At 45.0% G+C, this 27,990-nt stretch overlaps 2 protein-coding genes across 2 annotated transcripts; one reads left to right on the plus strand and one right to left on the minus strand.

Annotated features, from left to right (window-relative positions):
• The first annotated feature begins 907 nt into the window (after positions 1-907).
• Positions 908-4,038, plus strand: DCTPP1 (dCTP pyrophosphatase 1). Its single transcript, XM_069084706.1, has 3 exons — positions 908-1,073; positions 1,509-1,619; positions 3,440-4,038. The coding sequence occupies exons 1-3, from the start codon at positions 982-984 to the stop codon at positions 3,753-3,755; spliced, it is 519 nt and encodes a 172-aa protein (XP_068940807.1). The 5' UTR covers positions 908-981; the 3' UTR covers positions 3,756-4,038.
• A 3,345-nt stretch (positions 4,039-7,383) lies between these two features.
• On the minus strand, positions 7,384-27,989 carry ZNF771 (zinc finger protein 771). The gene is made up of 3 exons (XM_069084700.1): positions 27,863-27,989; positions 27,288-27,461; positions 7,384-8,936 (listed from the first exon to the last, which is right to left on the minus strand). Exons 2-3 carry the CDS (start codon positions 27,450-27,452, stop codon positions 8,115-8,117), a joined length of 987 nt encoding a protein of 328 aa, XP_068940801.1. The 5' UTR covers positions 27,453-27,461; positions 27,863-27,989; the 3' UTR covers positions 7,384-8,114.
• Between the last annotated feature and the right edge of the window lies 1 nt (position 27,990).

The following is a 27,990-nucleotide window of genomic DNA, read 5'->3' on the forward strand; positions in this document are numbered from 1 at the left end:
ACCATGAATTGTCCCAGCTCTTCATAAAAGCAGTCTGGAATTATACACCAGCATACGTACACAGATGCTGTCAAGGCTCGGCTCAAGTTTGTGAAGGCTTTTCCTGATCCTCCCAATTGTCAATGCCCTCCCCCCTCCACGATTACTTTGTATTTGTGATCTTGACATGTTTGTGTACATAATCAGCCTTTATTAAGGTGCCTACTACGTGCCATAAGCCACACTGCATTCTGGGGATATAACTCCAGTCCCTGATCGAAAAGCTTACGTTCAAACAGCGTAATGGGGAAGCGGGGCCAGAGGACGGAGGTGGTCACGGAACGGTGGATGGACCCGGAGAGAACGTATTGTCAGGACCTCTCCGAGAGCAGTGTTGACGCTGCCTGATTATTGTTGTCTGCGCAAGAGGAAGTGTGGGATGCCTAACCTGGCTCAGCCCCCGCTACACTGGTACCGCGTGGTACACAGCAGGAGCATAATCAATGTTTGTTGACTGACATCGGGACCTGTCTAGGGGTGCTTATTTCTTGGCGCCATCTGGTGGCCAATCGTGGAGTGGCCGCCCCTGGCCCAGTTTTCCAGACACGGCCCTTTGCGCTTGCGCTCTAGTTCCTCTTTCCCTGCCTTTCCTTGTTTATCATCTGGTTGATAGGATCCTAAGGAATTACAGCAGGCCCTTTAAGAGCTCTCGCCTGGCCCATCTGCAGGGCCTTAGGTCCACCCCCTCAAGAGTCAGAGCGCGAGGCTCTCTGATTGGTCCATGTGTGGACCCGGGAGAAAATTAAGGCGCGTTATTGGCTCCTTCTCCGGTCCTGTCCCTCCTCCTCCCCGCTCTCTACTGCATGGCTTCTCGCCTGCGCCTGCGTAAGGAGAGAACGCGCTGGGGGGGCCGAAGCCCGGGAAAGCCAGACCGGGAGAGGGGGAGGGGCTGGGCTGGGCGCCTTCACGTGGCTTCGGAGTTAGTGGCTCCCGTGCAGCACCATGCCAGGGGGCAGCGACCCCGAGGGCGCAGCGGCGGCAACGGGGCACGATGCCCCATTCAGCTTCAGCCCGGAGCCCACGCTGGAGGACATGTGAGATGCACGCCCCACTCCTGTCCCTGCTCGGGGATGCTGGCCACTCCACGGGGGAAGATGGCGGGGGAGGGGGTCCCCGATGAGCCCGAGGCTTCCTGCCTCCCAGCCTGCGCTAGAATGCAATCTGGAGGAAGCCCAGACTTCTGTTATTTCGTTGTTAGTGTTAGCGACTCCCAGGTGCGGAAGCACCCTCCACCTCTGCAGTCCATAGCGTCAGTGCTGGGAGCCCGGTGGGTACGTGACTTGCCCAGGGACCCACAGCTAGTCAGTGTCCGAGACTGGGTTTGAACTCGGGAAGATGACGCTTTCAGACTCCAGGCCTGGTCTTCTGTCAGCTGCCCCACCTACCTGCACGGCCTCAGTTTACCCCTCTGTAAAATGAGGGGTTTGTTGACAGCTGATTCTTTGCCCCTCTCCCGTTCTCTGACCTAGCCGTCGCCTCCAGACAGAGTTTGCAGCAGAAAGAGACTGGGACCAGTTCCATAAACCTCGGAACCTCCTCCTGGCCCTCGTTGGCGAAGTGGGAGAGCTGGCAGAGCTTTTGTGAGTAGCTGGATTGGGACAGGTGGGGAAGGGTGGGGGCGGGGCCTTGCTGGCTTCCCTTCCCTCACCGGCACCGCCTACTCAGTTGGGGTGCTGCTGCTGGAGTAATCTGTGCGGGTTTATCTTTGCACAGTGGTATAGTGGGGTATATGTGGGCTTCCCAGGCACAGGCCATGCCCTTAAAGGGGTTACGACCTAGTAGGGAGAATGAATAAAACACGTATAAAATGCTGTCTACATCCAGAGAGAACTTAAGAACTCTGAATGCAAAATGAACCACGCTTTTTTTAAGTTTATTTGTTTTTCTCCCATTTTTGGACGGTGTTTTCTTTTGCAGCTTGGCTAATATGGAAATATGTTTTTCACAGCTTCATAAGTAGAATTGCTATCAAATTGCTTGCCTTCTCAAAAAGGGGGAGGGGTAGGAGAGAGAATTTGGGACTCAAACTTTTTTAAAATGAATGTTAAATTTTTAAATATTTAATTGGGAAATATTTAATGAAATAAGTAAAATATATTAAAGAAAAAAACATAAAATATAAGGCAGAATTTTATAAAGAGTATAGGAGATATACAAAGTACTGGGATCCAGGGGTGAGACAGGAAGATTTTGAGGAAGGAAAGTGCATTCCTGGCTTCCTAAGTGGCATTTGACCTGAGCCTAGAAAGATGGATGGGTAGGATTTTGCTCTGTGGAAATGATGAGGGGCTGGGTAGGACCCCAAATGCTAATAATAAGTAAAGGCAGGGAATAATAAGGTGTGTAATAGGAATAACAATGGTCCAATGTGATTGAAGAGAAAGTAAAGAAATTAATAGAAAATGCAGCTTGAAAAGGAAGAGAGGGCCAAATCCTAGAGAGAAAGAGAGTCTTGCTTGCCAGGCTAAGGATTTTGGATTTTATCCTAAAAGAGTGGGAGAGCCACTAAAGGCTCTGAGCAAAAGAGATCTGATGGTCATTAGACCCTGTGCATTAGGAAATTACTTTAGTAAGGAAAGGATGCATTTAGAAAGAGGAAGAGCCTGGAGAAAGGGAGACCAGTTACAATATTATAGTAGACTAGGCAAGAGGTGTGACAAAGGCTTAGAGTGGGGTGGCCTAGGATGGGAGGGAATGAATGGCTGCTAAAAGCATTTCAGAAACAGAATGGATGGAGCTTAGAGACTCATTGTGGAGGGTAACGAAGAGGGAAGTGTTAAAAGATGGAGGACAAAGAGTTTTCAGACTTGGGAATTTTGGTCAGCTACATGTCTAGAGCACAGGAGGCGATTGTGGCCATCTGAACCAGAGCAAAACTACAACAGAACATAGGCAATATTGATATGTATAGTAGGGAATATAATCTATAATAAATTCTGAGTCACTATGTAATGTGCAGGGATCCTTTTGTGCAGTTTATCAGACTTGTTTCTATTTGAGTTGGACTCCATTCTTTTGGAGGACTCATAATGAAACATGCCGCCCACATCCTGATGGAGAAATGATGCACTCCTAAGTGAAGGATGATACATTTTTGGATAAGGTCGATGCAGGAGCTTCTTTTACTTGCCTATATACATTTACAGCAGAGAGAGAGAGTATGTGTGCGTGCGTGCATGTGCATGTCTGTGTGGGCACGCGAGCTTTCTCAGTGGGGTGGGGGCACAGGGCTGCTTTGGGCTGGGGCTGCCCTAAATCTCAGAGTCGCAGGATACAAAGCAGGGCCTGGCGCTGGGTAGTGGGCTAGGAGCTGTCCAGAGAGGCAGAGGGTGAGGCTGTGATTGTGGGGTGCCAAGGCCCAGCACTAACATCTGTCTTCTCTGTCTCGTCTTCGCCTCAGTCAGTGGAGGCCTGATGGTGGCCCAGGACCCCTGTCCTGGTCAGAAGCAGAACGAGGGGCCTTAGGGGAGGAGCTCAGTGACGTCCTTATCTACCTGGTAGCCTTGGCGTCACGATGCCATATTGACTTGCCGCAGGCTGTGCTGGCCAAGATAGAGACCAACCGGCGCCACTACCCCGTCCACCTGGCTCGAGGTTCTTCCTGCAAGTACACAGAGTTGCCCCATGAAGACACCCCGAAGGCTGAGGACCTTGGCCCTGCCCCAGGAGCCACAGAATGTGCACCTGTCCCTAGGGAAGCAGAGGGCCCTAACTAAGAACAAAACCTGCCGAACAGAGATGGGAGTGTGGGCCTGGACAGGAGCTGGAACTCATAGGACTGACTCCAGCCTGGACAGCCTGGGACAGGATCCCACTGGGAAAACAGGGACACAAAAGCCTTCTCAAATCCTCCTTTAATTGTGTTACTAGATGCTAGAAATGCAAGGTTCCTCCACCCTCCTAAATCCTACTAGAAGAGGTAGGGGTGGGATGCATGCATGGAGGAGGGCCTTCTCAGGTTGTCATTTTTTACTTTAATAAAATGGTTTGGGATGAAGTGATTCCTTGCTGTTACTTGTATGGGGAGGGGGAGAGAGGTGTGACTGAGGGAAAAAATAACTTATTACATAGTGAAGGGAAGGGCTGTTTTTAAGACCCACTGAGAGACCTTTAGGTCTGTAGGATGCCCCTTGCTTTCTCTAAAGTACTTTCTTAGCTTCATGAGCTTGGACAGGTCACTGTTCTAGAGTTTCATTACCTCTAAAAGGAAAAAATTGGACCAGATGATCTCTTGGTCAAATCGGCTTCTTAAAATATTTGTGAGGGAGGTAGGATAGGTACCTTTTTCATTCAACAGATGGGGAAAGGCCTCATCTGCTTTAAGGTCCAAGATCATGAAGCCTAATTCTTGACAGATTCCGTCTAAGAACACAAGGGCTCCTTGGGGAGCACTGGCCCTTTGAATCCCATTGTTCCTAGAGCCTGAATAGTAACTGAGTAGTAGCGTCATCCTCTCTTACTCAGGAAACATAAATGGCTCCCTTTTGCTTCCAGGAGCAAATGCAAAATGCTGTTTGGCTCTTCGTAACCTGACCCCCTCCTACCTTTCCAGTTTTCTTATCCCTTACTCGCCAACAAGGACTGACCCAGTGAAGCTGGGCTCCTGGCTGTTCTGTAAGGACACTCCTCTCAGCTCCGGTTGTTCCCTGTGCCCGACAGGCTCTCCCTCCTCCACTCCCAGCTGCTCACCTCCCCGACTTCCTTAATGTCCCAACTAAAATCCCACCTTCCCACTGTTACCTCCTGTTTGTCCTGTAACTTACTTCGTGTCTATCTTGCCTGCAATGTCGTCTCCCCATTAGATCATGAGGTCTTCGAAGGTCAGGGACTGCCTTTTGCCTTTTTTTGTGTCCCCAGCATTTAGCACTATGCCTTGCACAAAGTAGGTACTTAAGAAATAAATGTTGATTGATCATTTCATAGTGGTGGGAGTGCAGCCATTTCCAAGACCCATCTGGGTGCTTTACAGACCATACTAGGGAGAGGTGAGGCCTGCAGGCTAAATCAGCTTTTTCTGAGTGGATTGTTTCTGCTGACAGCTGTGCGGCCCTTAAATTTTTCTAGCGATCTGAAAGCTTAAATGAATGACACCATGATGTCCTGGTGTGTTTACTTTGTACATTAGAAGTGTTACTTCCCCCTGATAGAATACAACCTCTTGAGGGCAGGGACTTGCATTTTTTTCTTGTCATTTCCCATCATCTGACACGAAGGCACTTGGTAAATGTTTGTTATGTGAAAGGGCAGTTTCTAATCAGCCCACTTGCATTTGAAGCCCCGATTGTTTTCAGCTTAATAAGGAGGCAAATCATTGATTTACCTCTGGGCTGCTATGCCTTAGGAATTCTAGTTCCGTGCTGTGCTTCCCCAGGTAGTATAGAAAATGCTTTGTAAAACTACAAACAAGTAAGAAAAGCTCTAGTTAGATCCTGGAGGGGGGAAGATTTAACTTGCCTAGGAGCCTCTGGGCAAATGCTTTTCCAGTTCTGGATTCTGCTGGAAGTTGAACATGGCCTGGCTCAGGGCACTCAATCACTGCTTCCAAAAACTGTGTCCAGCAGCTTCACAGGGGAAAAGGGCAAGGCCTGGAATACAGAGGACGGCCAAGACTCCATCTCATAAGGGAACCAGGCTGTAGGTTATCGTCTCTGAGCCAAGGAGAGGCTAAAGAAGATTGCCAGAAGGGCCCCATTTCCTTAGTGACCACAGCAGAGGAAAGGGAGGGAGGGGAGAAACCAGAGAAGAGTTCTCACAGGGAACAAGGGAGAAGAGCTGGAATTAGGCATAGGTGGCACCCTATCCCCTTTCCTTAACTCTACCAGCCGTTCTTTTCATTATTCCGATTTCTTGTTCTATACTCTCCTATCTCCAAGGCATTACTTATGCAGCAAGGCCCAGTGCAGTCCAGCATTTGGAGCCAGAGGGACCAGGACTGAATCCCAGCTCAACCTGAGTGACACTGACCAAGTAACTTCTTTTTTATGGGATTTCAGTTGCCTACCCTGTAGAATGAGAGGGTTGGACTAGAAGCCTCTGAGGTCATTTCCAGCTCTAAATCTGAATAAATCTAAAGTTCTACATCCGTGATCCCAAGAAAATTTGGGCTTACATCCTGGTTCTTCTTGAATGTTTCTTCATCTATAAAATGTTTTGTAAACCTTAAGTGCACTCTAGTAATGTCAGTCTTGGCTCTCCTTTGCCTTTTCCTTTAAGTCTTGTGTCAGATGCCGCCTCCTCCCTGAAGCCTTCCCCTCCTCTCATTCTCCCTTTTTAGTTATCTGAACATATGCCCCTTCCCTTATCAGACCGCAAATTTTTCAACGGCAGGATCTGTCTTTGTTGTTCAGTAGTTTCAGCTGTCGAACTTTTTGTGACCCCATTTGGGGTTTTGTTGACAAAGATGCACTGGACTGGTTGGTTTGCTATCTCTTCTCTGACTCATTTTACAGATGAGGAAACTGAGGCAAACAGGGTTACGTGACTTACCCAGGGTCACATAGCAAGTGTCTGGAACCTCATTTGAACTCAGGAAAATGAGTTTTCCCGTCTTGCAGGCCTGGTGCTTTATTCAGTACACCACCTAGCTTCCCCAATCTATGTTACTCTATTTTTTTAGGTCCTCCAGCACTATGAACCAGGTCTTACACATAGCAGCTACTTACCTAATGACCAGAACTGAAATGCACAGCCAGCTAGCTACTAGAGTGGATAAGGTACTGGAAGGAAGACTTAAGTTCAAATTCTGACCCAGGATACAGCCTAGATGTATGACCCTGGGCATGTTACTTAACCTTTGTATGCCTGTTTCCTTATCTGTAAAATGGGGGTAATAATAGCAGCTCTGTGCCAGGGTCGTTGTGAGGATCAAGTCAAATATCAAATGATATATTTGTAAAGCATTCTTGCAAAACTTAAAAGTGCTATATAATTATTAATTATATACTATTAATATTTCTAAGTGAAACATTTCCTGAGCTGAGTGAGTGGTTCTAAAATGTTATTCATTCATCAAACATTTGACGCAGATGACCATGGTGTGTCGTGGGGATTCAAAAATAAGCAAACACAGGTGGCTAGGTGGCGCAGTGAATAGAGTGACGGCCCTGGAGTCAGGAGGACCTGAGTTCAAATGCAGCCTCAGACACTTAACACAAAAACTAGCCATGTGACTTAACTAGCAAGTCACTTAACCCCAATTGCCCTCCAAAAAGCAAAAAAAAAAAGAAGCAAACAGACCTGGCTCAAAAAGCTTACACTGGGGAGTGGGGGTGGGGTGACTAAGGATATACCTATAAAGGATAGGGAACAAGACACTTAGCAAAAGGAAAAGTCCAAACGAAGTGCTGGGTGAAATCTAGGTATAATTGTAACCATTTCCAGATAGGTAGCACAAGGAGGGGTGGGGAGTGAGGTTCCTGGTCTGGTCACAGGCTTAAGTAGGTGACCTCTGAGGTTCCTTCCAGCCTGGGGATTTTGTGACTCCATGATTCTAGACAAGATGGAGGGGGACGGGGAGAAGGGAGATGCTGAGAGCCTGCCGCGCACGGCCACCACTCTCCTTCAGACATGTCACAAGGCGTTACAGGAGGATAACACTTTATTCATGAGCTCTGGCCCCCGTGTGTGTAGGATGTAGGAGGGCGGCTAGTTCCTCCAGGTAGCACAAGCCCCTGGCCTCCTCCCCTAGGCTGGAAGCATCCCTGGGAGTCCTTGGCTCATGGGTCCCCAGTTCTTTCCTCAAGTTGGTTCCCACCTTCTCCCTTCAATTCTACATTTGCAGAGTAATGAGCAAGAAACTCAGTGAGAAGAAAGGGAAAGACCCAGGTAGGCAGGGCTGGAGGGCAAGGACATATCATAGCTGCTCCACTCCCTCAGGGAGCCTTCTGGAGACAGTGTGCTGCTTCTGACACTCCTCTCGTGGCAGACGCAGAAACTTCTCCCAGAGTTCTCCCCATGCACTGGAGAGGACCCTTCCTGACTGCTCCCTCTCCCTGGGGAGTAGGGGCCTTCTCTCCTGCTCCTTCCCCCATCCCTTCCTAAGGGATACGTGTGCCAGCCCCCCAGTTTCTCTGTCCTCAGCTCCCCTCACACTCAGGGCACCGGTCGGTTCTCTCGTTGCCCCCAACTCTCCCCACACCAGATGCCAGCTTGAAGCCGCGGCCACAGCCCTCGCAGATGTAAAGCCGCCTCCGTAAGTGGGCCCGCCGGTGCCGGATGAAGTGGGAGCTGAGGCGGAAGCGGCGCCCACACTCAGGGCAGGGGTAGGGCCGCTCGCCTGTGTGGGTGCGGGCGTGCTCTGCCAGGTTGGAGCGGTGACCGAAGCCCCGGCCACACACCTGGCAGCGGTGGGGCTTCTCCCCGGTGTGTACCCGGCGGTGTTTGGCCAAGGCCGAGCTCTGGGCAAACCTGGTCCCGCACTCAGGACAGGAGTAGGGCCGCTCCCCTGTGTGGGTGCGCCTGTGCCTTGCCAAGCAGGAGCTGCCCCCAAAGCCGCGCCCACAGTCTGGGCAGGTGTAGGGCTTCTCACCAGTGTGCACTCGAAGATGCTGGGCATAGTTGGAGCTCTGGGCAAAGCGGCGCCCACACTGAGGGCAGGCATAGGGCTTCTCGCCCGTGTGCCGGCGGCGGTGCTGCCTCAAGTTCGAGGCGGCTGAAAAGCGCTTTTCACACTCGGGACAGGCATAGGGCCGCTCACCCGTGTGGGTGCGGCCATGCTTGGTGAGCGCAGATTTCTGGGAGAAGCGGCGCCCACACTCTGGGCAAGGAAACGGGCGCTCGCCAGTGTGGGTGCGTGCATGTTTGGCCAGAGTGGAGCGGCGGGCGAAGGCACGGCCACATTCAGGACAGGCGTGGGGCCTGGCTGGATCTGCTGGAGGCTCAGGGGCTGTGCCTGGGATCTGGGAGGAAGAAAACGAGAGGATTAGCTAGGAGGAAAGGCTATGAGGAAGCCAAGAGAGCATCTAATCCAGTCCCCTGCATTTAAAAGAGGAGAATGCATAACTAAACAAGGGTTGCAGAGAGAATTTTGATAATAAAACTTGTATCAATAGAATCAAAAAACCTAGAATAAGAAGAGGAACTGTCAAGAGGGAAAAACATCTCTGCATCTCAGATAATAATCTAAATTTTTTCTGGGGGGATATTTACCCCGATTTTACAGATAACGAAACTGAGACAGACAGGCTAAATGACTTGCCCAGGGTCACACAGCTCATAAGTGTCTGAGGCTGGATTTTAAACCCAAGACTTTCCAACTCTAGGCCCAGTGTTCTATGCACTGAGCCACCTGGCTACCTCTGGCTCCCTGTAGTGGAAATAAACCTTGGTCTTCTACATGACAGCAGATATACTCACCACTATATTTCTCTATCCTTTAAAAACAAATAAAAATAAAACAAGAGGCCCAGGGACTTAGATTCTTATTTATTTGGTTTTTTCAGACATCATATGACCTGCCAATGGTAGAGCCAAGACTAACCCCCCACTCCAGGGCTCTTCCCCTAAAACATGTTGCTTCTTTCTTTCCAAGGCATCTGGCATCTCATGGCAAGTGCACTGCTGAGCTGCGGCATTCAAAGGAAAAAGGCAAAGACAGGGAGCTCAGGAAATATTTACTTATAACAGTTAACATTAATTCAATAGAGGAAAATGAGTCAAAGAAAGAAAATTAATTAAATTTCCTTTTCAATAAGCTTAATAAAAACAGGCAAAGGAATCTCCACACATAAAGAGCCAGGCATCTGTCCAGAAACACTCAATGGTCCATAAATAGACCTTCAAGAACATCCAAAAAATATGCTGTTTTCCCAGGCATCCCCAGAACAGGAAACAAGCAAATAAACAAAACCAGGTTGTTAATGGGAGAGCTCCCTTCACTACAGAGAATGAAATTGCAAATGAGAAAAACAAAAGAAGTACAAGTTGGGCCAATTTTTAAAAGGAGAATGGTAAGGAAGGAGAGAGGGCTCCACAGGGATTTCAAGCAGGAAAGCCAGTGCAAAAAGAGGGAGCCGAGCCTTGCCAGAGACAGGGAAGCAACAGCCAAACACAATTAATGACAAGTATGGGTCGATCCACATAAACTGCGGCTGTTTCCCAAATCTGACCGGTGACCTATCACAGGATTCTCAGGATCACATATCGGCTCCTAGAATATAGAACTTGGGGCTTATCTGGTGTGACCTCCACACCCTGTGAGGCCTGAGAAGGGAAAATTGTTGCCCACAGTCATGTGTCTCCTAAGTCACAGGACTGAAGACACTGAGCTGGCAGGGCCCCAGAGATCCAGTCCAGCCCCCTCTTTCACAGATGAGAAAGCTGAGGTCTAAAGCAGCTGAAATGACTTGGTTAGTCACACAGCAGAACAGGTAAAATCTGAACCCAGGACTTAAGCGGTGAGGAGGTGCAGTGGATAGAGAGCACCAGGCCTGCAGCCTCAGACACTTACTAGCTGGGTGACCCTGAGCAAATCACTTAACCCTGCCTGCCTCAGTTTCCTCACCTATAAAATGGAGTTAACAGCACCTACCTTCCAGGGTTGCTGTGAGATAATAACTGGAAGTCACTCAGCACAATGCCTGGCCTACTGTAAATACCATGTAAATATTAGGCATCATCACCAATGATGATGATGCCTTGCTGGTCTCTGCAACAGCAGCCAAACCAGGACAAACAGCCTCCCCACCAGGGGAACCCTACTGGAAGGGCCCTTGCTGAGCCTTCCTGATGCTGTTAGCAAAAGGCCAAAGAAACAGATATTTCTTGCAGGCATGATCAGTGACTGCCTGAATCCATTCACCAATTCCTTTGGAATGACAGACGCCTGCCAGAGAGCCCAGAAATTCTACATTTCTTCCTGGGCTTTCCCAGGCTCGAGAAATCCAACAGAGCTGGATGGGAAAGAGAGGTGGTGCCCTCCCCAAAGATTTTGTGCCTTGGCTAGTAGCTGGCATTTGCCTCCCACTCATAGACAGATGACCTCTGGGGTTCCCCACTCAAAGTTAAAGAAGCAAATATGTGGATCCCATGGGATAGTGGGGATTTCCAAGCTTTACAACTGAGAGGTGCTGCCCTAGGAGCAGAGTGAGAGAAGACCGGAGAAGTGCCCATCTGTGGTACCTTCCTCCTCCTACTTAGCTGAAAAAATCCAAACTTCCCACATGACTTCAACACTCTAAATTTCTCTACTTTTCTGGATTAAAACTTGTCACTGCAAGTTTAACTAGGCTTTAACCATATTTTTTTTTCATTATAAACTTAATAACACAAGATTCCTTGAAAGACACAACAGAGGACTTTGTTCCATGATCCTCTGATTATTAAGTGAAGCATAAAAATAGGGAGAGATAGGCTTGCCAAGAGTGTTTGCTACTGTCAAAGAAGATTCTCAGTGAAGAGTCTAAATGGAAGAGGAATCCTTTGTGGAAGGCAAGGCCCTCCATATGTTCCTATTTGCCAATAATGCTGTGCTTGTTACATCAAGCTCAGGAACATTTCAGAAGAACCTCCTAAAAGAGATCCATAATCAAAGGAGTTCAGAGCAACTATCCACACTTGACCCATCAAGTGGATGAAGAATATCTATTGCCCACAGACATACAGTTGAATGGACATATTATAAAGCTGGTCCATCTTAACAGGTTTCTTGAACAGATACTTTGGATGAACCCAATTGATCAAGAAACATTCATTAACCATCTACTATATTCCAGGGCACTGTGCTTTAAACCAGATCAGGAAGACAGTAGACAGGATTGAATGAGAAATTACAGTGTTTTCAATGACCCCAAACTCCAGAAACAAAAGCTCATTTTTTAAAAATACTAATATTCTCATGGGGCGGCTAGGTGGTGCAGTGAGTAAAGTGCCGCCCTGAGTCAGGAGGACCCGAGTTAGGTTCCGGCCTCAGACACTTAACACCCACACAAAAAAACTAGCAGTGTAACCTTGGGCAAGTTACTTAACCCCAATTGCCCTCCAAAAGGCAAAAAAAAAAACCAAAAACTAATATTCTTCCAGGAATGCTACAGATCATGGCATGTTACAGTCTCCAAAGAATTAAAGTTGTGGGTAATGATGGGGCAATGAAGAGACATGTGATGGGTGTAAGTAACTATTACCAATATTACCAATGAAGGATCGCAAAACCAGCAGCTTAAAGGATTTTGTCACAGAAATGTGTTTCCAGAAAAGGAGATGAGTCAGTCATATCAAGAGTAAAGGATAACCCACAGACAACCCACATACTTCACTATATCTAAGCAATGTCCAGAGATTTGGAGGAAGGACTCTGAGACCTGTGGGAGATTTACAGGGAGGATACAGACAAGACCAAAGGTCAGAAGATACACTTGGAATACGATCTGCACCCTTAGGGGGAATATCCATTTTGATAAAAATACAGGTCCATTTAAGGATCAAAGCATAAATCTGATCAGTATTAGGAGAGACAGTGTGGAATGGTGGGCAGAGAGGGGGCTGCTCTGAGCTCCTTAGGCAACTCTCTTAAGACTGTAAATCTTGGGGCGGCCAGGCAGCACAGCGAGTAAGAGCACCGGCTCCAGTGTCGGGATGACCTGGATCGAATCCCAGGCTCAGATAGTCAGCACCACACCCAGAAATAACTGGCCGTGTAACCTTGAGCAAGTTACTTAACCCCGATTGCTTTAAAAAAAAAAAAGACTGTAAATCTCGGAGAAACAGCTGACCTGCACTGGTAAAGGGAGTTCTGGGAGTTTCCTCACCTGGAAATTCCAGGGAACTCACCCAGATACAGTCCCTATCTAAAATATCATAAACTCAGAGCTGGAAAAGCCCTCAAATGTCATTTCACTGGTCAAATAATGGCTTTAACTTTGTAATGACAAAGTTAGTATCTGTTATGATGCCTTACATTTTAATGTATCAGATATTTATGTATCTAAGAAAAGTAACAAGTTTATCTCAAATAAGTCAGTGGTTTTAAAATATATATATATATATGTGGTAATTCCATGTAATTATTTTTCAGTGTATGTCTGTCCTAAATAATATTTACAAAAACTCATGTCAAGGCAAGACATGTACAAAAGCCAGAATCAAGTAGTTTATGAATCTCTATAGACCTGCCAAGAATTTGTGGTAGGTGATGGGTGAGAAAAAAACGCCCTTTGTGGCCTCCATGATGGATGGCCCACCCACTGACACTTACTAGCAGAGTGACTGTCAACAAGTCACTTAAACTAGATTTTTTTTGTTTGTCTTTTTGGTGGGACGAAGGCAGGGCAATTGAGGGTAAGTAACTTGCCCAACGTCACACAGCTAGTAAAGTGTGTTAAGTGTCTGAAGCCAGATTTGAACTCAGTTCCTCCTGACTCCAGGACTGGTGCTCTATTTACTGCCCCACCTAGCTGCCCCTTAAAGTAGACTTTTGACTCCTAAGTTATAAAGTGGCTGTAATCTGTCTTGGTGGACAGAATTCCAACATCAACAAAATCAGAAACTTGATAAGAACTGAACTATGTTGAAAGCCCTTCTGAGTAACACGAAGCTGCCAACTGCTGCAAAACTCCATTTCTTTTTCTTTTTGCTTTTTTTTTGGAGGGGGTAGGGAAGGGTGATTGGGGTTAAATGACTTGCCCAAGGTCACACGGCTAATAAGTGTTAAGTGTCTGAGGCCAGATTTGAACTCAGGTCCTCCTGACCCCAGGGCTGGTACTCTGTTCACTGCGCCACCCAGCCTCCTCTCCATTTCTTTTAATACCAATATTTTCCCAAAGTGGGAATCATGGAATGTCATGGTCTCAAAAGAATTGAAAAAAAAAAAAAAAACAAGCCCATAAGTTCACTAATACACTGGCAGCAAATTCTCTATGAAAGATTTACAGAAAGGCATAGACAAAAATACACAGGAGTGTGTCCTCTCTAGCTTACACTGGTAGAAAGAATACACCCACTATGGGAACAGACCTAACTACCTTACAATTATCAGGGACTCAACTTGAGGTCTGTGAAATTGTTGGGCTTTATTTTTTTTTTACATATTTTGATAACTATATTTCAATATAGATATTTAACTTTGTGATTCTAAGGATTCATGGATCCATGACACACACAAAGTTAAGAATCCCTAAAAAATAAAGGACATTTGATTTCTTCCATGTCTGAGACCAAGCAGAAAAAAAAGAAAACAATCTACAACTTAATAGGTAACTATTAAGAGAACTACCTGATTCTCAGAGAGGTTAAGGGATCTGCCCATGATCACACAGCTAGTAAAGGTCCAAAGCAGGACTGGAGGCTCTATTCTATATCTATTTTTGCTAAAGATCTCTCTACTTTTTTTTTCTCCTCATTTTAAGGGTTTAGCCTATATTTGGACAAATGCATTAAATGAAGGACACGATGATAAATGAGGACTGATTAAAACAGGAAGGAAAACCTAACAGGAAGGGAGGTTCAGGCAGGAATGGGGATGAGGAAGGGTCTCATTCGAGCCTTGACAATTTTCATGCCAGAGGACCTAAAGAACTGTTATTCTTAAGAAATTCTGTGATGAGGATGGCTAAGTGGCACAGTTAATAGAGCACCGGCTCTGGAGTCAGGAGGACTTGAGTTCAAATCCGGATTCAGACACCTGACACACTTACTAGCTGTGTGACCTTGGGCAAGTCACTTAACACCAACTGCTCTCCAAAAAGCAAAAAAAAAAAAGAAAGAAAGATCATTATTTTGGGGCAGCTAGATGGCACAGTGAATAGAGTACCAGTCCTGTATAAATCTGGCCTCAGACACTTGACACACTTACTTTGGGCAAGTCACTTAACCCCAATTGCCCTCCAAAAAGCAAAAATAGAAAGAAAAAAAAAATCTGTGATGGCTGAAATTAGTATCTGAAAAATGAGAAAAGACAAATCCAGCACCCACATTTGGAAGGATAACTGAAATTAGGCACCAGGTTAATTAAAAGTCTTGTAACTTTGAACTCTTGATGGGCTAAAACAAAGGGTTTAAAATATCAGTAAGATGAGTTATGGGATTGGTGAGGAGCTAGACAAATGATTCACATAAAAACAGATTCGAGTGGGGTTCAGTAATCTGCAAACAAGATCAGTCAACAGTCTGACATGGCAGTCAAAAAAGCCAATGCCATCTCTTGCTCCATTAATGAAGCATAAGATTCAAGATGAGAACATTTAATGAACCCCACTCCACCCCCTTACTCTGTCCTAGTCTGGCAGGTCACATTCAGTTCTGAGTCACCCTTTAGGAAGAATACTCATTGGCCAGAGCAGATTAGAGGCAGATGACCAGGCTGGAGGGAATTAGAAGCCATGCTCCAAGATCAGTTAGAGGAAACTAAAGATGTTTGGCATGTTAGAAGTCTTCTTTTCTCCAGGTTAAAGAGTTCTTTTTAAAAAAAAAAAGAGAAAGAAAGAAAAGAAAAAAGTTCTTTTCAAATATATGAAGGGCTATTTTGTGGAAGACCTGTTTTTCTTGGCTCTGGGGTGCAGACCTAGGAGCAACCAATAGAAACTGGAGAAAGAAAGATTTCAACATGAAACAAAGAAGAAAATTTCCTAACAATTAGTGCTGGCCAAAAAAGTGCAATGTACTGCCTTGGAAAGCAGGGGGTTCTCTCCAACACTGAAGGTCTTCAAGCAAAAGCTAGATGACCACTTGCTGGGGAGGCTGTAGAAAGCATTAAATATTCAAGCATGGATTGGGTCAGATGTCCTCTAAAGCCCCAGCAAACTGTGGAATTCTAAGATTCTCTGACAGATCAAGGATCAAGCAAAGAGAAGGTAACATTTAACAGGGAGGCATAACATGTATGAGAATAATAAATGGGGACTGACTATAGGTTAACTATACAGGTGTCCCCAAACACAGACCACATCACTAAAATAAAATGTTTTTAAAAAAGAAAACATATATCTATGTGTATAATATTTATCTATAGACATAGACTTAAAAGTAACACTGGCCTATACACACATACATAGATATATATGTGTATATCATATAAATGATATATAACTTATTTTGTTACATATAGATTATATATGTAAACACATATAAATTTTGAATAAATAAGATTTTTTTTTGTAGAGAGAGTATGCTGTATATTCTAACCAGTATAGTTATCTCTGTCTTGATCCCATGTTTGTGTAACAATTTCAATTGATTAAACATTTATCAATTCCCTTCTGAGAGCAGAACATCAAACTGAGGGAAACACAAAACATTTGGTTAAATCAGTCCCTGCCCTCATAGTGCTTCCAATCTAGTTCTCATACACATAATATAAACATATAATAATAAATCATACATGCCTGAGAAGCAAAACAAACTGCCACGAGAGGTCTAAGGGCTTACGTGGGTACTAACTTCAAAGAGGGGTGGCTTTTGAATTGGGCTTTACAGGATGAGTAAATATTCAATAAGTGAAGCTGAGTGGAGAAAATATTGCAGGCTAAGGGGACAACATGAGCAAAGGCATAGGAAAAATAGTGTAGGCTTGGAATAGAGAATGGTCTATTGTGACTGAAGCATATGATATATGGAAGGGAATAATCTAAAATAATGCTAAAAAAGGTCAAGTGATGCCAGATTGTGGGAAGCTTTGAAAGCCAGGCAAAGGAATCTGAATTCTATTCACTAAGCAGTAGCAGACTACCGAAGGTTTTGCACAGGAGAATGAAAAGACCCAAACTCTGCCTAAGGAAGATTACTGTGACAACAGACGGAAGGGGGACAGAGATTGGTGGTGAATATCTGTTAGGAGGCTACTGCAGTAATTCAGGGGGTTTTGTGATAAGAGTAAACCAGGACCAGCAAGGAGGAGATGGGAGAGATACTGCGGACAGAGAGTTTGAGATGAGAGATATCAAGACTCTGAAAATGGTCATGGACTTAAAAGTAACACTGGCCTATACACACATACATAGATATATATGTGTATATCATATAAATGATATATAACTTATTTTGTTACATATAGATTATATATGTAAACACATATAAATTTTGAATAAATAAGATTTTTTTTTGTAGAGAGAGTATGCTGTATATTCTAACCAGTATAGTTATCTCTGTCTTGATCCCATGTTTGTGTAACAATTTCAACTGATTAAACATTTATCAATTCCCTTCTGAGAGCAGAACATCAAACTGAGGGAAACACAAAACATTTGGTTAAATCACTGACCCCCACAATGAAGTCAGAGGGATGAACTGCTTTAGGAGGAAAGATATTAAACTAAGTTTGGGGCATGTTGAACTGAACGAAGTTCCAGTGAGGCAACCTCAGGCATTTAATGAATAAATTCTGTCTGATAAAGAGGAATATAGCAGAAAAAGATTTGGAGATCAGAGTGGACTTCTAGAAGCTGGTTCTATTCCACAGTCACCTGGACTTTCTCCTTAGGATGTCCCCTGTAATGTCAACACCCAAGCATTAAAAATGTAGAGGGATGGGCAGCTAGGTGGCACAGTGAGTAAAGCGCCAGCCCCAGAATCAGGAGGACCTGAGTTCGGTTCCGGCTTCAGACACTTAACACCCACACAAAAAAACTAGCCGTGTAACCTTAGGCAAGTTACTTAACACCCAATTGACCTCCAAAAGGCAAAAAAAAAAATGTAGAGGGATGATGAAAAAATCATGTTGAAAACTGGGCTGTCTTGTCACCATCTATGCTAATCCTAAGAACACAGATTTAGAATGTTAGTACCATAGAGCATTACCTTAGTGGTCACTGAGTCCAGCTCCCTTCATTTTGCAGATGCTCAGAGATGAGACTTGCCTCAAGTCACACAACTATGAACATTCTGAGTCAGTAATTTAACCAGATCTCCCTCACTCCAAGTCACTATGTCATGCTGCTTCTCAGTCCTAGTCCTGAGGCCACCCTGGTCAGAGCTCAGGATGAGCACCAACCTTGTCCCTAAGCTCTGTCCTCAAGACCAAACATGTTCACTTCTGGAAAGAGCACTGGACCAGGAGCTAGAAGGCCTGGTTTCCATTGTATACGCCATCAAATTTGATGTACCAGTTACTTTTCCTGACCTGCTTCCCCCCAACCCCACTTTTATTCTATGTTACAAGCTGTGGGTGACTCCCTAGGGAGTGATATATTTGGAAAATGAAGGTGATACCCCCTGACAGAGAAGTGATAGACTCAAGTTATAGAATGAGACTTAGAGTTAGGGTCAGAGACAAAGTGAGAATTCGCTTTAACAATGTGTATTTGTTCCAAGGGCTCTATTTTTCTTTAAAAGAAAAGCAAGTTGTACATAACACAGCTTTCATGTACAATCCTCTTTCTGTTCCACTGTGTATGTGGAAAGACCCATTTTATTTGCTGTTTGTTACATTCAGAACACAAATAAATTTTTTAAAAAACAAACAAATGGGGCAGATAGGTAGAGTAGTGAATAGAGCACTGGCCCTGGAGTCAGGAGGCCCCGAGTTCAAATCTGGCCTCAGACATTTTACACTTAATAGCTGTGTGACATTGGGCAAGTCACTTAACCCCAATTGCCCGGCCTTCCCCCCTCCAAAAAAACTCAAAAAATGAAGGTGTTATAAAAGCAAAATATACTGACAAAAAAAAAGTCTTGGGTTCTAATCCCAGCTCTTTTCACTGACTCACTGTGTCCCCTCTCTGAGTCTATCTCCTCTCCTCTGTTCAGTTCACTGTGTCCCCTCTGTCAGTTGGTAGCCTACTTTCCAGAGATGTGCAAACAGATGATGAGGTTGACGTACCCATTGCCAGAGCTGCTTGGTGTTGGGAAGTTCTGAAGGAAAGTGTGGGAGAGAAGAGGTATTAGACTGACTACAGAACTGAAGGTCTACAGAGCCGTTGTGCTGACCTCATCGTCATATGCCTGTGAAACCTGGACAGTACATCAGCACTATGCCAGGAAACTGAATCGCTTCCACTTGAACTGTCTTAGGAAGACTCTGAAGATCACCTGGGAGGATAGGGAACCAGACACTGATGTCCTTACTAGTTACACTGCCAAGCAAACTGCCATGCAAAACTCTACTACAGAGAGCACAACTCTGGTGGGCTCAAATGCCAAACATACATTTGCCTAAAAGACTATCTTACAGAGAGCTTACACAAGGCAAGCACTCACATGGAGGTCAGAAGAAGTATCAGACAGCATGACAAATGCAGAAATATGTTTAATATGATTGTACATATATATCCCATATTAGATTGCTTGCCATCTTGGGGGAAGGGGTAGGAAGGAGGGAAGTGAGAAAAAAATTGGAACTCAAAATCTTATAAAAGTAAATGTTAGTGAGGCGGCTAGGTGGCGCAGTGAATAGAGCACCGGCCCTGGAGTCAGGAGGACCTGAGTTCAAATCTGGCCTCAGACACTTGACACAAAAACTAGCCGGGTGACCTTGGGCAAGTCACTTAACCCCAACTGCCCTCCAAAAAGCAAAAAAAAAAAGTAAATGTTAAAAACTATCTACATGTAATTGGATAAAATAAAATACTCTTAAGTGGGGAGGGGGAAGGTTAGTACTTCCTATTAAGAAGCGAATAAACACTGACAAAATGATCTGGAAAAAAAAGGTACAAGGACACACTCTGGAATCTATTGTGAGACATAGGACAGGACGCATGTGAGACATGCGACATTGGCACAGAACTGCCCAGGACAGTGTGCCTGCATCAAAGAAGGTGCTATGATCCATGACAAAACAGAATTGCAAGGGACGGCTAGGTGGCGCAGTGAGTAAGAGTGCTGCCCCCCCCCCCCCCATCAGTTCTGGCCTCAGATACTTAACACCCACACAAAATGACTGGCCACAGTAATCTTGGGCAAGTTACTTAACCCCAGTTGCTTAAAAAGACAAAAACAAAAACAGAATTGCAGTAGTTCAAAAGAAACAGCAAGTACACAAATTAGGAAACATCTCCATTCCAAATGCTCATAGGGACTATTTGTGCCCAACCCATGGTAGACCCTTCCAGGTTCTTACTGGTCTGGTCAGCCACAGTTGGGCACACTGTACCTTGACCCCAATGTAATGATATCATTTTGGTCCTCTTAAGCTACAAAAGACAACAACCTTCTTCTATGGAAAATGAGGAGATTAAACAAGATGCTCTCGAAGAACCCTTGCAGATCTAAAGGGTGACCCAAGGGGTGGCTAGGTGGCCCAGGAGGACCTGAGTTGAAATCCGGCCTCAGACACTTAATACTTACTAGCCATATGACCTTGGACAAGTCACTTAACCCCAACTGCCCTGCCTTCCCCCCTCCAAAAAGCCAAAAAAAAAAAAAAGGAATTATTCTAACACTGGTATTAAAGACTTCCTTGATTCAAATGGATAAGCATAAGCACTGATGATATACAAGGTATTGTATTCAATTTCTGACCTCCAGGAACAGACAATGTGATATGGGAAAGCAAACAGTAAATCTATAACTATATTAGGGTATGTGTGATAAGAGAGAAGTGTGGTCAAAACGTTAAGAGAAATCTGAAGCAGAAGAGGTTGTTTTCTTTAAAGAAAGGGGAGGGGTGGGGGGAGAACTACAGAAGACTTCGTTCATTCATAGATGAATGGATGAGATGGCCTCCAGTCACAGAAAAGAGATGGCGGGATATGATTAGGAATAGAGTCGCCCAGTTTGGCTAGCATGTGGAGAACATTTAGTGTACTGACAGGAGATCTGGCTGGAAAGGTGGAGGTTGTGGAGAGCCCCAAACACCAAGATCAGGCATTTATATTTTATTCACCAGCCAATGGAGAGCCACTGACAGTGTTCTGTTTTGTTTTAGGAGGGGAATAATAAGGAGGGGAGTGACAGGATCTGAATGGTGCATTAGGAAGATTACTCAGATAAACTGCAGAGGGAGAGAATGGAGGCAGAAGACAAGTTGGGAAGCTATGATCCATCGGATCGAGAGGATTTGGCCCAGACACTCCACCACTTGGCACATACCCCAAGGGGGTCAAAGACAGAAAGAAATGGCTCATATACAACAGACTATTCAAGGCAGCATTTTCTGTAGTAGTAAAGAATGGGAAATAAGGTAGCTAGAAGCCCATTCACTGAGGAATGGCTAAACAAACCATGGTACCGTTTGGTATGGGAGCATAACAGAATATTTCCATGCTGTAAAAAATGATGAGTGTGAAGAATCCAGAAAAGCACAGACTTATGTGAAATGATGAAAAATGAAGTAAGTGGAAACATGAAACAACATAAATCATAACTGCCTGGATAGGGAAGACAACAACAAAAAGAATGCTGTGTAATTATAATGACCAAGGTTGAACTGGAAGAAAAGAAGAGAAAATGAACCTCCCTCCCTTCTCTGCAAAAGTGGGGGACTGTGGGTATAGAACACTGTGTACACTGTATGCTGTCAGTCTTGGTTCATGTGTACATTAGTTTAATTGAATTGCTTTTTCAAAAAAAAATCTTTTGTATTCTTTATTATGAAGAATGGCTCTCTGAATAGAGAAGGAGAGAGAGAAACACATTTGGAAAAGATAATAAAAAATAGGTATTTTTAGTTGTCGGTTGTATTCAGTTCTTCATGAACCCTTTTGGAGTCTTCTTGGCAAATAATAGAATGGTTTGCCATTTCCTTTTCCAGCCCATTTTACAGATGAGGAAACTGAAACAAACAAGGTTAAGTGACCTGCCTAGGGTCACACAGCTGGGGAGTATCTGAGGCCAGACTTGAACTGAGGAAGAGGAGTCTTCCTGACTCCAGACCTGGCACTCCATCCACTGCAACACCTAGCGGCCCACAAAAAAAAACAGGAGATATTAACAATTAAAAAAACAAATCTGGGCAAGAGGTAATTAAGAATCTGAGCTGGAGTAGTTGAAGCCTGAGTAGAAAGGAAGGTATAGCGATGAAAGGTGAGGCTATAGCTAAACTTGAATAAGACCTGGATGGGAAGCATGAGGGAGAGGAGAAGGTCAGAGATAATTTTAAGGTTTCAAGCCGGAGTGACTAGAAGGTTCAGGGGTGTGTGTGTGTGTGTGTGTGTGTGTGTGTGTGTGTGTGTGTGTGTGTGTGTGTGTGTGTGTACATACACATGAATTCCTACACATAAAGACAGTGACAGATTAGAAGAAGAGTCAAGTTTTGGGGGGAAAAATATAAATTATAAGTTGAATTTTGGATATGCTGAGTTTGAGATTCCAGTGGAAACAGAGGAGTGAAGATGTTTAGTAGGCAGATGGAAGACAAGAGTTCTTGGGTGAGATTGAGAAGTAGAGATACAGATATCAGAAAAGAATATAAGGCCAAAATAGGGATTGACACACTAGGAAAATGGAAAGATAAGGAGGGACTGAGTTATGAAGAAAATTAAGAACAAGTAATGGGAGATTGGGGCATCTAGGTGGTACAGTGAATAGAGCACCGGCCCTGGAGTCAGGAGGACCTGAGTTCAAATCCGGCCTCAGACACTTAACACAAAAACTAGCCGTGTGACCTTGGGCAAGTCACTTAACCCCAGATGCCCTCCAAAAAGCAAAAAAAAAAAAAAAGTAATGGGAGGAAAAAGGTAATATATAAGGTGGAAGGACAAGTAATCATCATTAAAGAACGGAATTGTATAGTTCAGGATCTTAGGAATGGTTCAATTTTGAGTGATGGTACGACCACCCTGGGGAGTAAATCCTCAGATGCCAGAAATGTGGGAAGAACAACTGAGTCAATGGATGGCAGAATCAGGTTTCAAAGTATCTTGGCAGGCTTGCTGGTCCAAAACGAGTGAAATGAAATTTAATGTCCAATAGTAAAGCTTTACTCCTCTTAGGCTCGAGAAATACATTTATAAGTAGAATGGAAGCAACAAGCATTCCTATGAAAAACCTCTGAGTACGTGAGCTGACCATAAGGTCAGTATTAGTCAAAGAAGTGATGAAGCTGCAAAAAAGGGTGATGTGATCTTAGGCCAAATCAATATAATGCCCCGATGAAATGAGGTAACAGTCCCACTGTGCTCTAAGCTGGTCAGACCATATCTGAGTACGACCAGGACAAAAAGAGTTAGAGACATGGATTTAACCAGGAATCATTCAGGGAGTGCTTCTTGGAAGTAGGCCATGAACTGGGTCCTGAAGGACAGAGTCCTCCATCTGAGGTATTACATTCAGTTCTAGATGCCACATTTTAAGGAGTAATCTGTAGTCTAGAGAAATAAAGACTCGGAGAGGAGTAATCTGTAGTCTAGAGAAATAAAGACACAGAGAGATGGTGCCCTGCAGACAACAGATACTTAGAAGTTTTGATGGGGAATACTAAACAAATTGTCAAAAATGAATGTAATAGAATATTCTCATGCTACAAAAAATAACAAACATGAAGAATTCAGAAAAGCATGGGAAGACTTATACGAACTGATACAAAGAAAACTAGGAAGAATGAGGGGGGAAAAGTACATAATGACTACAACAGTCTAAATGGAAAGAATAAAGCAATGAAACTGAATGCTGTATAATTATAATAACAATGCTTAGACCCAGAAAAGTATTGAGAAAATGTATTTTTCTCCTTTTATGGGGAGCGGTAGAGGTAGATGACTACAGATGTACAAATGGTCACATACAATCAATGTATTGGTTAGCTTTGCTGAATTAAAAAACAACAACAAAAAACTGTTACAAGAGATGGATCAATGGGTAGGGCAAGGGAAGGGGATACATTAGTGAATGAGGGTACTGTAATAACAAAAGGTTAACAATAAAAAGATAATAAGATTTAAAAAAAATGTGATATCACACAACCAGGATAAATTTATACTGCAGCCTTAAAAAAGTTTGTCAAATTGAATAGTTATTTTTAGCATCTGAAGGGCCATTTTCTAGGAAAGGAGAATAGATCTGTTTTTGCTGGCACCAGAAGGCAAAACCAGGGCCAATGAGGAGAAGTTATAAGGAGGCAGATTTCAATTTCATATGGGCAGACACTTCCAAACAGTTAAAGCTGTGGAACAATGAAATAGCCTGTGCAGCAGTGAGCTCCCTATCAGTGGATGTGTTTAAGCTGAAACTAAATATCCATCTGTCAGGAACCCTAAAAAGTAAATTGCTAAGTGGTTAGACTAGTTAAGAGGTAACAATGTAGAGTAAAGCCTGAAGCAGATTAAAATAAAATATAACATAAAATAGATAATGTTAATTTGTATGGTTTTCTAAGTCAACATGCAAAGGTATGTATCCTTTTCTATTTTGAGTCTGGCGCCACTGGACTAGATGACCTCTAAGGTTAAATCCAACTCTAAATAAGAGTTTATGAATACAGATTCTTTAGCCTGCTGGAATAAGAGGAGGGAACAGTGACATATAGTGGAAGGAGCTGTGTGTTGTAAGGTGAATTATATTTTGGTTATAAGTTAGTCTAGGGGGTCACTACTAAACTGTCATCTCCATGAAAGCAAAGAGGTTGTTTTATCTAAACTCTATCTCGGTTAGCACCATGCTTTCTCTCCACATAGGAAGTGCTTAATAAACATTTGTCAAATTTGAATCCTTGTTAGTGCAATAAGTACGTTGATCTCTTCCCTTGTTCATGATGCCTGGACAAAGAACAATGGGTCTAGAGGTACATGATCTGGGTCCTAGTTCTGGCTCTGCCACTAATTCTATGTGACCCGTTATTCAGTCATTTCAGTCAAGTATGACTCTTCATGACCCCAAGGGGGTTCTTCTTGGCAAAGAAATTAGCATTTTTTGCCATTTCCTGCTCTAGTTTATTTTACAGATGAGGAAACTGAGGCAAAGTTAAGTGACTTGCCCAGGGTCACACAGCTACTGAGTGTCTAAGGCCGAATCTGAATTCAGGAAGAGGAGTCTTCCTGACTTCAAGCCTATATCCACTGTGCTACCTAGCTACCCCATATACAAAATACATACAATGTAAATGGAAGGTAATCTCAAGATTACCTTCAATACTACCTAATAATATTACTTGCACTAGCAGGGATAGGGAGGACCAAGAAAGGCCTCCTAAAGAAAGTGGGACTTTGGGCTGCTAGGTGGCACAGTGAATAGACCACTGGCCCTGGAGTAAGGAGGACCTGAGATCAAATTCAGACTCAGACACTTAACACTTACTAGCTGTGTGACCTTAGGCAAGTCACTTAATCCCCATGGCCCTGCCTTCTCCCCTCAAAAAAAAAAAAAAAAGAAAGTGGGACTTGAGGTGCTTCTTAAAGGAAACCAGAGAACCAAGGAGGCAGGGGTGAGGAGACTATTCCAGGCCTGAGGTCAGTCACTACAAATGGACATTCAGGAGAGGGAATGTGATTATTTCTGTATGGAAGTAGGTGGTACAATATAGTGTTAGTCCTGGAATAGGAAGATCCGAGTTCAAATCCAGTCACAGATACTGTGTGACCCTGGGCAAGTCACTTAGCTTCCATAAGCCTCAGTTTCCTCATTTGTAAAATAAAGACAACTGCACCTAACACCAAGGGTTGTTGAAAGGAGCACATGAGATAATATTTGTAAAGTGCCTGGCACAGTGGCAGACACATACTAGGCACTATATACATGCTTCCTTCCTGCCTGCCTTCTTTCAATATATATCCGTCCCTCATCTCTCTGCTGAGCTCTAGTCCTGCATCTCCAACTGCCTACTTGACCTCTTCACCTGGACATCCCATAAGCATCTCAGACTCAATATGTATAGGAAAAAACTCATTATTTCCCCCCTAAATTCACCTCTCTTCCTTATTTCCCTGATTCAGTTGAGGATACCACCATTCTCGTAATCATAGGGGTAAATGGCCAAGGAGTTGCTCTCTCTAACCCTAATATCCAATCAATTGCCAAAGCCTGTCAATCCCACTTCCTTGACATCTCAAAGACCTGTCTCCTCTTTACCCATACCAATCACCCCAGTTTAGGCCCTCATCATCTCTTACATGCTGCCTCCAAGTCTCTTCCTTCTCCAATTCAATGGCCACCCAGCTGCCAAAATGGTAGTACAGGTCTGACCATGTCCCTCCTTCTCAAGAGGTTGTAGTGGCTCCCTACTGCCTGTAGGACAAAATACAAACTCTTCTGTTTTGGCACTTAAAAGTCCTTTACCGTCCCTATACATAGTAGGTGCTTAATAAATGCGTGTTGATTATTAGCAAGTCCTATCCCCTCTCTGCACCTCAATTTCCTCAGAGAGGTTCAGGTTAAATGATCTCTAAATATCCCTTTCAGAATGGCTTGTTTAAGATAGTACCCATTTTAAGGCCCAGTTCATGGTCTACCTTCTCCAGGAAATTCACCCTGAATTGCGGCCTCACACCATCTCCAAACATTTTGCTCCCTCTGTACTTTGCAATTAGTACTGGATGATGTATATAATATTTTGTTCTTTAGTTACTTCATTCCTCAGTTCAAGAAACATTTATTACGAGCCTCCAGGGTGCAGAATATTGTTATGCTGGATGCTAGGGGAAATACAAAGTTTAGATAAAGGCACAGTTCCTACCCTCACACAGCATCCAGTCTGGTAAGGAATAAAAGAGAGTACTATGACATACAAAAATACATGATAAGTGCTTCAGAGAGTTGCAAACAAAGTTCTGTTCGTCTGTCTTGAATACCAAAGAGACCATTAGCAGCATCCCCTTCCCTCCACCTCAGCACATTAGTATGTCTTATCTTTCCTTCCTCCTTCCCTCCAGTTTAGTTCTAGAAACTTAGTATCAGTAGCTTCTCACCCCTGGCCCTTATCACACACTCCCTCATGGTAGCCAAGTCCTTCTGGTCTCTCCCACCATGCTTAGTGAAGGTGTAGGCAAATGGTAGAGACTCAAACACTTGCTGACTGACCTTCCCCCTAAGGCAAAGCATGGTAAATAGTTCCTGTACTGACCACAGCAAGTGGAGCTGAGGTTAGACTTCAGAATAAGATCCCAGTGTCAGAGCTAATAGGTTTTAAGCTCATGGTGTGAGGGAGGCCAGCCAAGACAGTTGGCCTGGGCCCCAAGATTCAAAATCAGGCACAAATTAAGTCAAGCCTAAAAGATGTGGCTAATAGGCAGACAACAATCTGGTTAAGCTCCGACAATTCCACACTCCTCCCCAGACCATTGTGCCCAGTGGGGTACCCAGACAACATCTCATTAGTCTCTTGGCCATCGGGTTGTGGAGTACAGAGCCACATAAGAATATGGAGGCAAGGAGAAGGATACAAAGACCCCTGGAAGGGGGGTGGCCAGGCCTGCAGCCTGGCGAGGGGAAGGAGGGATATGTGCAGGAGGACCTACCTCCTTGCCATCCATTGGAATCTTCAGCTTGACCACTTCATATTTCTCCTCACCCTCTTCTTCCTCGCCCTTCACCAGCAGCACCATCTCTTCTTGCATCTCTCTCTCCTCCTCCTCCTCTTCTTCCTCCTCCTCCTCCTCCTCCTCCTCCTGCTCTCCCGGCATGGCCAGCCCCTGAGAGGCAGAGGACAGGGGGCCCGACATTCAAAAGCAAGAACCCACCAAGATTCCCCTCCCCCAGCTCTCAGGCTCTCTCCCGCTGTCCCCTCCCCCCCGGACTCCCCCCCCCCCCCCCCCCCCCCCCCCCGGGCCCCCCCCCAGGCCAGCTCCCCTCTCCGGACTCACTCCAGGCCCCTCCCCCTTCTCCCCTCTCTCCAAGGACCCTCCCTCCGGGGGCCTCCCCTCCCCCAGGGCTGAGTCAGCCCCCCCACCGTCCTCCCCTCCTTCCCCGCCCCCTCCTGGCTTCCCTCCTCTCTTTCCCCGGGCCAGCAAAGGGTCCGCCCCAAGCCCCCGGAAGCGGGGCTGCCAGCCGCGGCCAAGGCCAAGGCCAAGGACCAGGGGGGCGGGGGACTCACCGAGCCGCCGCCCACGGCTGCGCGGGAGACCCCGGCGTCCGGGCGCACGCGAGGCAGCGGCTGCAGCAGCAGACGAGGATCTCCGAGCGCTCGGGGCTGGGGGCCTGGGGCCGGGGGCTGGGGGCGGT

The sequence above is a fragment of the Petaurus breviceps genome, unplaced genomic scaffold (assembly GCF_028583685.1).
Source record: "Petaurus breviceps papuanus isolate PSGF00001 unplaced genomic scaffold, PetGlider_PUasm1.0 175, whole genome shotgun sequence".
NCBI lineage: Eukaryota > Metazoa > Chordata > Mammalia > Diprotodontia > Petauridae > Petaurus > Petaurus breviceps.